Below are 12847 nucleotides of genomic sequence, written 5' to 3' on the forward strand. Positions count from 1 at the left end.
GAGCTCCTCTGTTTTATCAAAGCTAATATTCTTCCTCATTATACATCATTATCATACATAAACTACAAGCAGGATTAAAAGAGTTCCTCGGTAAGTTTCTAACAAGCAAAATATATCTATTTGTTAGCCATATGCAAATGGCAAGGAAGGAAAAAAATGTAAGCTGCAGAATATCCAGATAGGAAAAGAGTTGTGAAACCCAGTTTTAAAGTGTACACTCAGTGGTTTTTAGTATATTTACAGAGTTGTAAAACCATCATCAGTGTCTAATTCCAGAACATTTTCATCATCCCCAAAAGAAGCCCCATACCCACTGGAGTTGTTACTTCTCATTCTTTCTATAATTTATTCTTCATCAAATTCCCTCTTGCCAGCTGCAGCTATCAAGCAGCTTCTTCTGTGACTTTGATAATATTTCCGGTGAGTTCAGAAAAGAGAATAACCTTTTAAGTTACCCAAACAATCTAATAATCAACTATCTAGTGATTAGATGATCTATCCTGACTACCTACAAAAATGTGAGAGCCTGGGCTAAGTACAGACGAAGTGCTAAAGGTCCCAAAAGTACGGGAGAGGCAAGAAACCCGCTTTACCCAATCATGCCAGGAAGGGTTTTCCCCTCCAATTTTTGCCTATTCTTTCTCTCTATCTTGTAGGCTACTTTTCAAACCATCATGAAGTAAGTCTTGAAAAATAATATCCATATTTAAAGTAAACAAACACCTTACCACACCATTTTTGTCATAAAATGTAAAAATTATTTGTAGAATGTTTCATTACCATAAAGAAGTATTTACAGTAATCCACAGCAGCTTTGATTAATTAAACAGGAAAAAAAAATAACGTATCTAACAAAGCTCCCAACTTTTCATTCGGTCCAATAAAAACATTTACTTTAAAATACACATAATCCAAATTCTCATCTCCCCCCAGATAGTTTCTAATACTGCTACCATTTCACTAAAAACAAAACAAATACCATCTAAAGTTATTTTTTGTGTGTATATGCTTGGAAGAAAAAGCACCAAAATGCTAAGTATAATTACCAGTGATTATCTCTGGGTAATGAGAGTATACATACAGTTTACTTACCAATTTTCTATATAGTTTGAATTTTTAGTAATAAGCAGTTATTAATTTATAACAAAAATCAATTAAGTTATTCTTGGCAGGGGTGGAGAAACTTATAATTATATAAGAGCTGCTTACCTGTCATTGCTCCGCAGCATTTTAGGATCAAAATATCTATAGTCATCAGTTTCCTATTAAAAAATAGAATTTTACATGATTATTTCTACTAAGTTTCTCTTTAGTAACTTACAGTTTGGCTCAGAGTAATTTAATGATTCTAGTTAATTTGGTAGAATGTGTTACCACCATCATTTATTTACTGAGCACTTACATTTTAAGCATTATTTGAAGTGCTTTAGATGAAACTACTCAATCCCCATAACATCTATAAAGCAGTAATTGTTATTATTATTATTATTATCCCTATTTTTCAGATGGACAAACTGGGGTACAGAGAGGTTATATAATTTTCCTTAGGTCACAAGATCACAAGACTAGTAAGTATGTTAACTCCAGGATTTGAGCCCAGGCAGTGTAGTTTTAGTGACCCAGCTCTTAATCACTATGCTACACTGCGTCTTGAAAATACATGTTTTATAAGCTAATGTACTCAATTAAGTATTTTTGGTTTTAGAATTTTATTATATTATCTTTATATGTCCATGATTTTAATGAAAATACAGAATACCTAATACAGGTTCATAATCCTTCTTATTTGAAACATTTGCAGTTAGATGTAGTTTGGAATTCTGAATTTAAAAAACTTTAGATAATATTGTGCATAAATGTATGTAATGTAACACTCCCAGGGGGCAGCACCCCATCATCTAACACATTAATGTTTCTGTGCCTAAATATATGAATATTAAAATAAAGTAGGATAAATAAAAACTATAAAGAGCCTTAAATTGAGTTAAGGTTAGGTTTTGCCACCAGATGAGTTATACAAAATCTTTTAGTTTTCACAACTTTTTAGACTTCAGAAGGGGTTTTGGACCTCTATTGTAAACTGTAAACTAGCCTATTGATATTAAAGGAGTTGGAAAGTACTGCTTTCCTGCTTATGACGTAATCATTTCCTAATCTCTGCCTCCCTCTCCATCCATGGCCCAATCAGCCAAAGGAACTCAATTCTTTTCTGGAGCGTGGATGGTCCTATCCAAACCCGATCGATGACAAACTAAGCATGTTTTGCCACTATCTAGTCCTGTACTCAATAGTGGTGCTAATCAATCATAGAACTCTCAGTGAACCCCAATGTAGTGTCAGAATCCCTTAACACTGTGCTCGAGGAAAATACTACTGGCTAGATTTACATGGCAAGACAAAACCTATCTGATACCACCTTAATCCCTTTCTTTCAATTTATTCAATCAAGACAAATCAAAGGAGAACGTTTAATTAACAAATGTAAGTGATAAGAATGCACCTAGAATTAGCTGACAGTGTTTTAAAGACTTTGAGATAAGATACATTCAAGATTATTAGCCAAGTCTAATTTAGTACACTTGCTAATCTCTTCAATGCCTCTAAATCAATTTATCTGCCAATAGGAAAGAGATCAGAGAGAGTGTAAGCAGCTGCCTCATCCAGTAGATAGATGAAAAAATGCTTCCAAAGCAGAAAAAAATTACTTTTTCTAATTAATTAAAAAGTATCTGTCTGTAGTAATGTTCCTTCAGTTATAAAGTGAAGGTCAATAGGACTGATAAATGAAGTTACGCAACTTAGAGAAACATCTGAGTAAGACCCACAATTTAGCAAATCCCTGTGTCTGACTGAGAGACTGTTGAGGAAGGCATGTGTGTGGGATGAGCAGTAGGCAGGAATCCAGAAGTAGTAGGGTTAGGGTTCCAATTCTGCTACTAATAATATTGTGACAGGAAAAGTCCCTTAACATCGCTTGGTTTCCTCTTCTCCATTGTTAAAATTACTTGTAATGTTTCCTAAAACTCTACAGTTCTGTGATTCCATGAAGGTCATGGTTCTTGCCCTCAATAATACAGCACAGTGGTGAAAAACGTAGCCTGCCAACTCCTGATATTTATTAGCCGTGTCCCTGGGCAAATTAATTGCCCTCATTGCCACAGTTTTTTCATCTATAAAATGAGAATAAAATAGTATTTTTTCTTATAAGATTCTAATAAGGATTAGATGAGATAATGTGTTAAAAATGCTTTGAATGGTTCCTGGCACCTAAGTTTGCACTAAATGTTATCCATTAGCACTTTTGTCATTATTTATCATCTCATCTTCAAGATTGGGGTCAGTAACAAAATACTCCTTGTAGATTTGGCATTTGTCTAAAGTTTTGCATTTATTTATACTTTTATTCTTTATTATTATTTGGGATATCTTCCAGATATTTACTACCTTTTATGAAGCAGTAGTCTATAACATAATTAGTCATAAATATATACTACTTGCAGGATTTTCAAGTGAGTTCCTCCATATAGTCTAGGATGCATTGCCAAAGTCTATTATACTACACTGTATATAACAACTACTTTCTAGCAATTCCCAGGTGGAAGAATCCAATTCTTTTTAGCTTATTATTGCAGACAATTTTCTCATTCCTTTCATAATTGTATCGGCCACTTTTGGGGACCTCTTATTACATATATCTTTGTTTTCAAATGGACAGATTATACAATTTTTTGTTAATTTCCTTTGATATTATTATAATCATGTTTCAGCAATTACAAAAAATGACACATCAATCTGAAAATTCTGCTCTCACTCATTCTCAGCCTGGGACCCTAAGCCTCACTGCCAAGTCTACAACGATCCAGATCAATCCAAACTTTTGCTGGGAACAGGATCATGCTGCTTTCTTGATTCCAGACTCCTGACAATACCCACGCTCCAGTTGCCACAGTAACAAGCTGGGCTATCTATGAAACAGATTGTGATAATTTTTACATTCCTTTCTTGAATTGTAAACAGATAGTTCGGAAACCCAGTCCTTAAAGTAAATGCTAACAATATTTACTCATTTGTCTATTTACCCAATAACTTTACTCTCAATTTACGTTTCAGCTGTAAAGAATTTAGTCTCACCTGACAAAATGCACTTAAAAATTTCACTATGCCTTACTAATTTAATTTTCAGAAAATTAAATTGGTCTGGTACTCTTATACCATACCAACTGATGCTTAGTTACTAGTCTTATTCATTTATAGAAACTGGTTCCTTAGGATGTATTTTACATTTAATTATACATATAGAATATAATCTATACTTAATTTGAATGACAGCTGGCTAGAGTGGTTCCAGCAGCTGAGAAAACCAATTCCCATTATCTGTGACAATGGCTAAAAACTGCTCTTTGAGAACATGGACTCCCTCCTTTCCCTTGTGTAGTCTGCTATGGTTACACCCACAATAATCTCAGATTTCATCGCCTTTCATACAGTGGGGTGCGTTTAAGAATTTCCAAATACAATGTTATATGCTACTCACAGGGTTTGACTTCATCTCCATGAGATTGTCTAAAATACGAGTAACAGGTAGATTCTGTAGAAGAGATGAATATTTTGTTAAATGATAAGAATAGCAAAACTAAAGTTCTTCTCTATCATCAAAACAACCTAATCATTTTATAGTTAAGTATGCTTACCCTTCAGTTAAACACATTCTAAGATTAAGTATTCTGTGAATGGTGTCATAGATGGAAATACCTTTGGTATTCAAGGCTCAAAGTTTCCATAGAAAAATACAATTCTAAATCAAAAGGTCCTTTTAACGTGTGGGTATATCCAGGTTTTAGTAAAAATACATGTTTTGGCTTTTTACTTTGTTGGATATGTGCTTTTTTATACTAGTAATTGCAAGTTTTTGTTTTGATCACTTACGATTCCCATTGCTAGTTTTCTTCATTTCCTGAGAATTGTAAGTTTTTTTGAAAACAGAGTAACCTAAAGTTTGTTAAAATGTATGAGATTAAGTGACCTAACAGACTTCATTTCTTTAAATTTTTTTTTTTAACTGGGGAATATTGGGGAACAATGTGTTTTTCCAGGACCCATTAGTTCCATGTCAAGTTGTTGTTTCAATCTAATTGTGGGCGGCGCAGCTCAGCTTCAAGTCAAGTCACTGTTTTCAATCTTGTTGTTGGGGGCGCAGTTCACTGACCCATTTGGGAATCGAACCGGCGACCTTGGTGTTATGAGCGCTGCGCTCTAACCACTGAGCAAACCGGCCGCCCAAGTTCTTTCATTTCTAATGCATGTTCTTCCAAGCCAAAAAGATACTTGTGTTCTTTAAAAAATGGGGAAATGAATACATAAGAACTTTACTGACCATTTTTATTTTGCCTGGGGTAAATTCCAAATTTTCAATGACATACTGCATTGTCTTCTTACAGAACAAATTCCTCTCTGAACACGAAATGTGTAATACTGGTATTGGCAGAAGATTGCCTTCTGACATGCTTACATGCCTCGAGATAGGAAATACTATCATTACATTTCAGTCTGATGATTTTTATCATTGTTTTGAAAATAACACGTGGAGTACAGAAATTTTACTATGTGACTGTTATGCCTATTCAAAGTGCATTCCTACTGGGATGGTATTCTGCCCACTTTGAACTGATTATTTCCTTTGTGAACTGTACGAGATGTTCTGGAAAAAACAGTTTTGTATCTTAGAGGCTTCATATTCATAATACAACAAAGGCAACATTAAATCTGATTATTTAAATAACTGTAGATAAAACATGATTATTTTACAAGAAGTTTATTTTCCGTAGGCCATAGAACATTTGACTGTTACTAAAATGGACTATCACAAAGGAAAATGCTGCTTTGGCAGAGAGAAAATACGCATTTCTTTCTTTTTCTAGGTTGGCAAGTAAAAAATCTTTTAACATGATCTGAGGCAAGTAGAATTAAAGCTATTTCATTATTCTCTGATATTTGTGTTGGCCAGGAACTTTTTACTATAAACACAAGAACCAAATGTTCAAGCTGACTGAATGTATTTCCTGAATTCTACTATTTAGAATTTAGAAAAAAAAAAGGTAGCTAAAATTTTACCTTTTAAGTTTTGACTATAAGGTAATTAAGTTCAAAAAATAAATATAATCATTCCAAAGATTTAAGTCTGTAATTCTCAATGCTATGAGTTATTTGAAGTAAGGGATACTTTGTTCAGGGACTCTTAATAAATGGGATTTCCTTCTAAAAGTGACATGTTAAGAAAGATAATGTAATTCTCCTTAAAAATAAATTTAACTACATGTGATTATACGAGAGACAGTCTATTCAGAAGGAGGCAGATAATATCTTAGGAATTGTGGTTTCCCTTTTGTCTCATATAACAAAACCATCCTGTAGAGAGTTGATAATAAACAGAGTGGTATGACAAAGACTCTCTCCTTGACAAAACTGTACTCAGGCTCTTCTGAGCTCTGTTTCAACTGGGCCTCGACTTTTGGACTTTTGTGTCTGTCTTTGCATTTTCCAACTTCAGAAAGAATCCTGCTTAAGTTTAGCAAGAGTCTCCCATCCTTGATATCTGATCAGGTTTCTTACCCTCCACCATCTCCCAGGTGATATCTGATCACACTGGCCTGCCTTCAGCAAGAATCTTGTTAGGTGGGTTTAGCAGAATTCCTCTTTATCTCTGATGTTTACTATTAGTAATTTTTCATCCACTGACCCTACCCTGCTCGGTGGCCATAAATTCTCAGTATCCCTATAAGCATTTAGAGTTAAGCCCAATCTCTCTTTCCAACTGCAAGACTCTACTGCAGTGGTCCCAATACCTTCTATGATGGCCCCCCTGAATAAAGTCTGCCTTACTGCTCTTTAACAAGTGTCATGAATAATTTTTTTCTTTAAGAGGTATTACGTTAAACTGTAAACAGTTTAACTATGTATAGTATGTTGATCTCTAATGTGCCCAACTTCCTATTTCTGTGCCTTTTCACCGTTTTCAGCCTAAGGGAGTGAAGGTAAACTGACTCAGGAAAGTTCTGTGAGTCAGTGTACAGTAAGTATTTAACAGTAGCTCCTCACCAGGAGAGAGGGAGAATGGGAGGGACTAAGAATGATTCCTAAGAGGGATAATGAAGCTAAAAGTATTCCCAAGTACTTAGGAAATAATACAATATGAAATGTACCTGAAAGAAAGTTTGAAAAGAAATCAGCCTTTTAATTAAATAAACCAAATTAGGATTTTTCACTGTTCTTTATTAATATTATATGGTTTTTATAATGTTATTCACTTATTCAAATAAATAATTAAATATCTACTTTATGTAAAGTGCTATGAAAAATTCAAAGATGGGGAAAAAATTCCTTGCCCTCAAGGAATTCATCAAGGAAGTAAAATAATATATGTCAATTATATCTCAATAAAACTGGGGAAAAAAGCAAAACAAAAATAAATAATGTCAATACAAGAGACCACATGTACCCACTACAAAAGTATGAAGGAAGTTCAGAGAAAGAACAGATCCATTTTTTTCTGAAAACAAGTAAACACTTAATATTCACATCTGAATAACATAATTAGTTTTATCTCTTTTTTTAATTTGGTATTTACAATCCTTCTCATTATAAATTGAAATATTTATGTGTGAAATATTATGTCTCCGACTTGCCTTAAAATATCCCAGTAAACATAAACCAACAATATAGGTGAGGAAGGTAAAATAAGAATGACAGGATCTTGAGTTGAAGCTTACTGAAGCAGTCAGGAGAGTCTGATAAACTAATGTATATTTGAAATTTTCCGTAATAGAAAGTAAAAAAACACATTCTGTTTGAAAGCAATCAAATCAATTAATGATGACTCTTTGAAGCTGAATATCTATGTATTAGAATAACAAAAAAACAACAGAAATACAAAAATCATTTTAAAAATGTCCTATGTGTAAAACTAAGGAAGTGTGAAATGAAGCTACAGTTTCATTATCCCCAAACATGAATTCTACTTAAAATGCTTTATTTATTCTAATTTACTATTAAGTTCAATAGCTTATTCTGTTAATATATGTTAAAACTTAAATTATATGCATTATATAGCAGTTCATCATCCTAGATTGGTTTAGTTCTTTTTCAATTAATGTACGTGCTCAAACCTGATGGTAGTCAAAGGAAAATAAAAGTGTCTACAGTAAAGTCCAAACGAGCAAATTAAAAAAGGAAAAAAAAAAAAAAAAGCAATGACAGAGCTCTGAACAACCCATGTAAAATTACCCTTATATTCTTAAATATACCAAAAAAAGACCCTTGATTTTATTTTATTCCTAATATTTATAACTTGAATATATCTAGAAGTTGCTCTAGTTGAGCAATCAACCTGTCAGCATTTATGCTCAAAAGTTACTAGTATGTTTTCTAACAGTGTACTTACTTGCTGTTTCAATACCAGGTTCTTCACTCCTTCCATCACAAACTGTGATCCTGTATTCATGACTCGTGATAAGAGACTAGGGGCAAAAGAGGATACAATAAGTATAAATTATCTCTCCAACATGTTATAGATAATATATTTGCACACCACATGCTCATATCCTCCGTACCTACCATCTTTGTTTTCACGAAACAGAAGTGACCTGAGAATTTCCACTGTTGCAATTTTATTTAACAATAAAAACGTAATAAAATACTCTGACTGGTCAACAATTATTAATAAAATGTAAAAATAAAGAGCTGCTCTTAAAATACTTTAGTTGCTTACCCTTAGCTATAGGTTTTAGGCAAATTATTTGAAGAGAATTGCTTGCTTTCCTGGTTGCCTTAATGCTAAGACAATAAAATTAAAGATAGTAAATCAAGTTGCTTTAGGAATTCAAAACACACTAATTCAAAACACACTAAGATATTGAAAATACGCCTATAAGTATAATGAGTGGGTCAAAACTTCCTCTATTCTCTTTATCATAGTAGCTAGATCCAATCTGGCATTGTATACAGTCTCCCCCACTATACATAAAATCTATCATATAAAAATGTGAAGCACAACAAACACATGTAATGAATTTTACCTCATTTTTGAAGAATGCTTGTTGTCTAAATTTCTAACATCAAAAACAGCACCGACAAATGATGCGCCATGTTAGGTTTGTATTTGTCGCTAAAAGAGTCTCTCACTTGGGATCAAAGGATGCTTTGTAAAACAGATTGGTAATCCTGTATTATGATACCAGAAAGCTAGATAGCCTTTAAATCACCCAAGATTTTCTTGTAACCCATTTTATAAAAATTATCAACTACAAAATCCGTAAGAAATCAAAAGGCTTTTAATATTCAATAAGATTTTTAAGACACGAAACTGGATAGTCTATTTATTACATATATCAGAGTAATTTTCCAAATATATTTTCCTTTTCTGTATCTTGTCCCTACTGCCCTCTGAAATGAAGAGATGGACAAGATGAAAATCCTTTCTTTAACCAAAACAACAGAAAATAATCTTTGTTGGAATGGATGGTTCTTAGGCAATTCTCTAGCACCAGACAACTCTGCGGGGAGTGTGTTAACCTGCAGATCACTGTCTGAAGGTGAGACCAGCTGGATTCAATCTGTTAAGCACTTACAACGTCCTGCCTTAGGCCAAAGTGCTTTTGTGTTTGGAAGTTGTTTCATTAAAACTGGCAGCTCAGGATGGGCTAGGATAAACCTGGTTTCCTCTGGGTCTGACTCTTTTTTTCTAAACTATAAAAATTAAGTTAGGAATTTAAAACTGATAGGTTAAGGAAAAGAGTAGTTAGAATGACCTTGTTTAGCTCCTTTGAAAATTATGCCTATTCTACAGGGATCTTTAGAGTCAGAAGTCGTACTCAGCCCTGGGGATTACCTCCCTATTATTTAGCAGTATGCCCAGGTCTGTGTTGAAACTAGGTCTTCAGTGCCTAGCTTAAGTTATCAATACTGATGTAAAATAGCTTTAACCTTCATGTATCTTCTGCAAATGAAAAATGTAATGTTTTAAGAACAAGAAAGCAAAAGAAGCCAATAGCTCATACCATGTAAAATATATTAACTTCATTTTAAAAAGAATTTAAACTAAGGAAAGCAAAGAGATGTTGACTTTTATTCTGTATCACAATGAAAATATTCTGCATTCAAAGTGTCAGTCAGTGTGTTTTTAAGGCATGAAAATCTAATTATGGTTTGGACTTATGAGATCAGAATTATTTGAAAATATTTACCCCATTGGTTTAGCGGTAGTGTTCCCATAGCTGGCAGGAGCTGAGGCCATCTTGGCAAAAGCCCTAGGAAATAAGAACATTATATTTAAAAGCTGACTAGAGATACATTCAATATCATGGTATTAAACTATCTAATGACTAACTTTAATTTTTACTATGCAGACATTTTCTGAAATGAAAAATAATTTTTCAATATAATACAATGTCTCAGTACAATTAGCACAGAAACAATGATATAAACCTAGATTATATAATCTGTAACTATGTAAAATAATGCCCAAATACAGTACAATTAGTACTGAAATACTGAGATTCTCTAAATTCATTAGTTTTCCAAACTTCATGATTTTTCTTTTCCTTTTCATTTTTCCAATCATTAACATGAAACAGACTTGCTGCCTTAAAAGAACAATTAGGTACTGATTATGTTTAGTCTCTTTACTGTTCCCCATATTCCCTCTTTCCCAGAGACATGCCTTTGTTCATGCTGTCCTTTGGAGGATGGATACAAACTTACTGCCTTCTTTTCCAGCAAAAATTGTACATTTCTGTTCAGACTCAGCTCAAAACCATTTTCTTCATCAACACTATTCCAATTCTACCTAATGATTTTTTCCTTTTAGTTATATCCTATACCACACAGTTAAATGCATATACTGATTTATTTTCAAGTCTTTCTAAATGTCTAGAATCTAAACTATAAAAATTTTGAAGGCTGGGAAAACAATGACACTTAAGATGTGTTTTCAAAACTATTTTCCTTCTGGGACTATATTCACTAAAGAGAATCCAGAAAACAGAATGCTGCCAGAAGAACCCCACTCCTTTGAGATAACAACTGTTAAGATTTTTGTGTATATTCTAATCTTTGGAGATATGCACATATAACATACACATTAAAAAACAAAATTAATATTATATTTACATACTGTTTTATAACATATTTTAGTAGCATACCATAAATATTTTTATATGAATCATTATTCTTTTATAATGATTCTTAATTATTTCAAATACTTTTGTAAATAAAAAAGTCTATCTAAATATAAGAAAATCTTATAAAAATTTTAAAAAAAAGGAAATCACTAAGATAAGTTAAAATGCTAAAAATATTCTATTTCAATGTGGACAAAATCTGCTGATACCATTAGATAAATCCCAAACACAAAAATCACAGTCTTGTTCAGAAAGGATGTGAATCAACTCTTTTCAGCAGTAGACTAGTAATTTCTGCCTTTAAAAAAAAGGATTTTTCCGTAGAAAAACTATCAAACAGTAAAGAAGGGATGAATGTAGTAGATTTATATGGCTGAAAATTATGCAAACAGTAAATAATACCACTGAAAACTATTTAAGACAATGAAAAACTGGTACAATGACAATTATTGGAAAACTAGAATAAACAACTGTATCAAGACTTCTGGTAAAGACTGTGGTGGAATAGATAAACACTGCACTTGCTCCTCCCATGACCACATCAAAATTACGACTAAGTTACAGATCAACCACCCCTGAGAACGACCTAAAGATTACCTGAATAGAACTGCTATAACTAAGGACATAAAGAAACTATGTCAAAACTGGCAGGGTAGAGATGCAAAACGGGCTGGTCACACACCCACATGTGGTGGTTAAGAATCAGGAGGGTACCAGAAGGAGAAGAGAGACAGCAAGAGATTGAAAACCTATTTGAAGAAATAATGACCGAAAATTTCCTTAACCTGCTGAAGGAAAGAGACGTACAAGCCCAAGAAGCACAGAAGTCCCAAACAAGATGAACCCAAAGAGGCCACACCAAGACACATCATAGTTAAAATGCCAAAGGTTAAAGACAAAGAGAGAATCTTAAAAGTAGGAAGAGAAAAACAGCTAGTTACCTACAAGGGAGCCCCCATAACACTGTCAGCAGATTTCTCAACAGAAACTTTGTGGGCCAGAAGGGATTGGCATGAAATATTCAAAGTGATGAAAAGCAAGGACCTACAACAACCAAGATTACTCTACCCAGCAAGGCTATCATTTAGAATCGAAGGAGAGGTAAAGGTGTTCATCGCTACCAAACCAGTATTACAAGAATTGTTAAAGGACTTTTATAAGAAAAAAATAAAATAAAAAAATATGAATAAAATGGCCATAACTACACACCTATCAATAATTATTTTAAATGTATAAGGCTTAAATGCTCTAATTAAAAGGCACAGGGTGGCTGAATGGAAAATAAAATAAAACCCTTACATACGCTGCCTACAACAGACTCACTTCAGATCAAAAGACACACACAGACCGAAAGTAAAGGGATGGAAAAAGATATTTTGTGCAAGTGGAAATTAAAAAAACAACAACAAAAAAACAAAAACAAAAAGATGGGGTAGAAATACTTGTATTGGACAAAACAGACTTCAAACAAAGGCTCTAACAAGAGACAAAGAAGGACCCAGTAATTCCATTCTGGGCATTTATCTGAAGAAACCCCAAACACTAATTTGAAAAGACATGTGCATCCATATGTTCATTGCAGCATTCTTTACAATAGCCAACATGTGCAAGCAACCTAAGTGTCCACCGATAGAAGACTGGATGAAGAAGATGTGGGACATATACACAATGGT

General features: G+C 33.3%; 1 protein-coding gene across 1 annotated transcript in view; it reads right to left on the bottom strand.

Moving 5' to 3' along the window:
- SCFD1 (sec1 family domain containing 1) overlaps positions 1-12847 on the bottom strand; it is a 91893-nt gene that overhangs the window by 15131 nt on the left and 63915 nt on the right. The window contains exons 18-21 of the mRNA XM_081047705.1: positions 10239-10301; positions 8438-8513; positions 4535-4588; positions 1210-1262 (exon numbers count right to left, since the gene is read on the bottom strand). Coding sequence (XP_080903831.1) covers positions 1210-1262; positions 4535-4588; positions 8438-8513; positions 10239-10301 — 246 coding nt within the window. The remainder of the gene's footprint in view (positions 1-1209; positions 1263-4534; positions 4589-8437; positions 8514-10238; positions 10302-12847) is intronic.

The sequence above is a fragment of the Rhinolophus hipposideros genome, assembly GCF_964194185.1.
Source record: "Rhinolophus hipposideros genome assembly, chromosome: 5".
NCBI lineage: Eukaryota > Metazoa > Chordata > Mammalia > Chiroptera > Rhinolophidae > Rhinolophus > Rhinolophus hipposideros.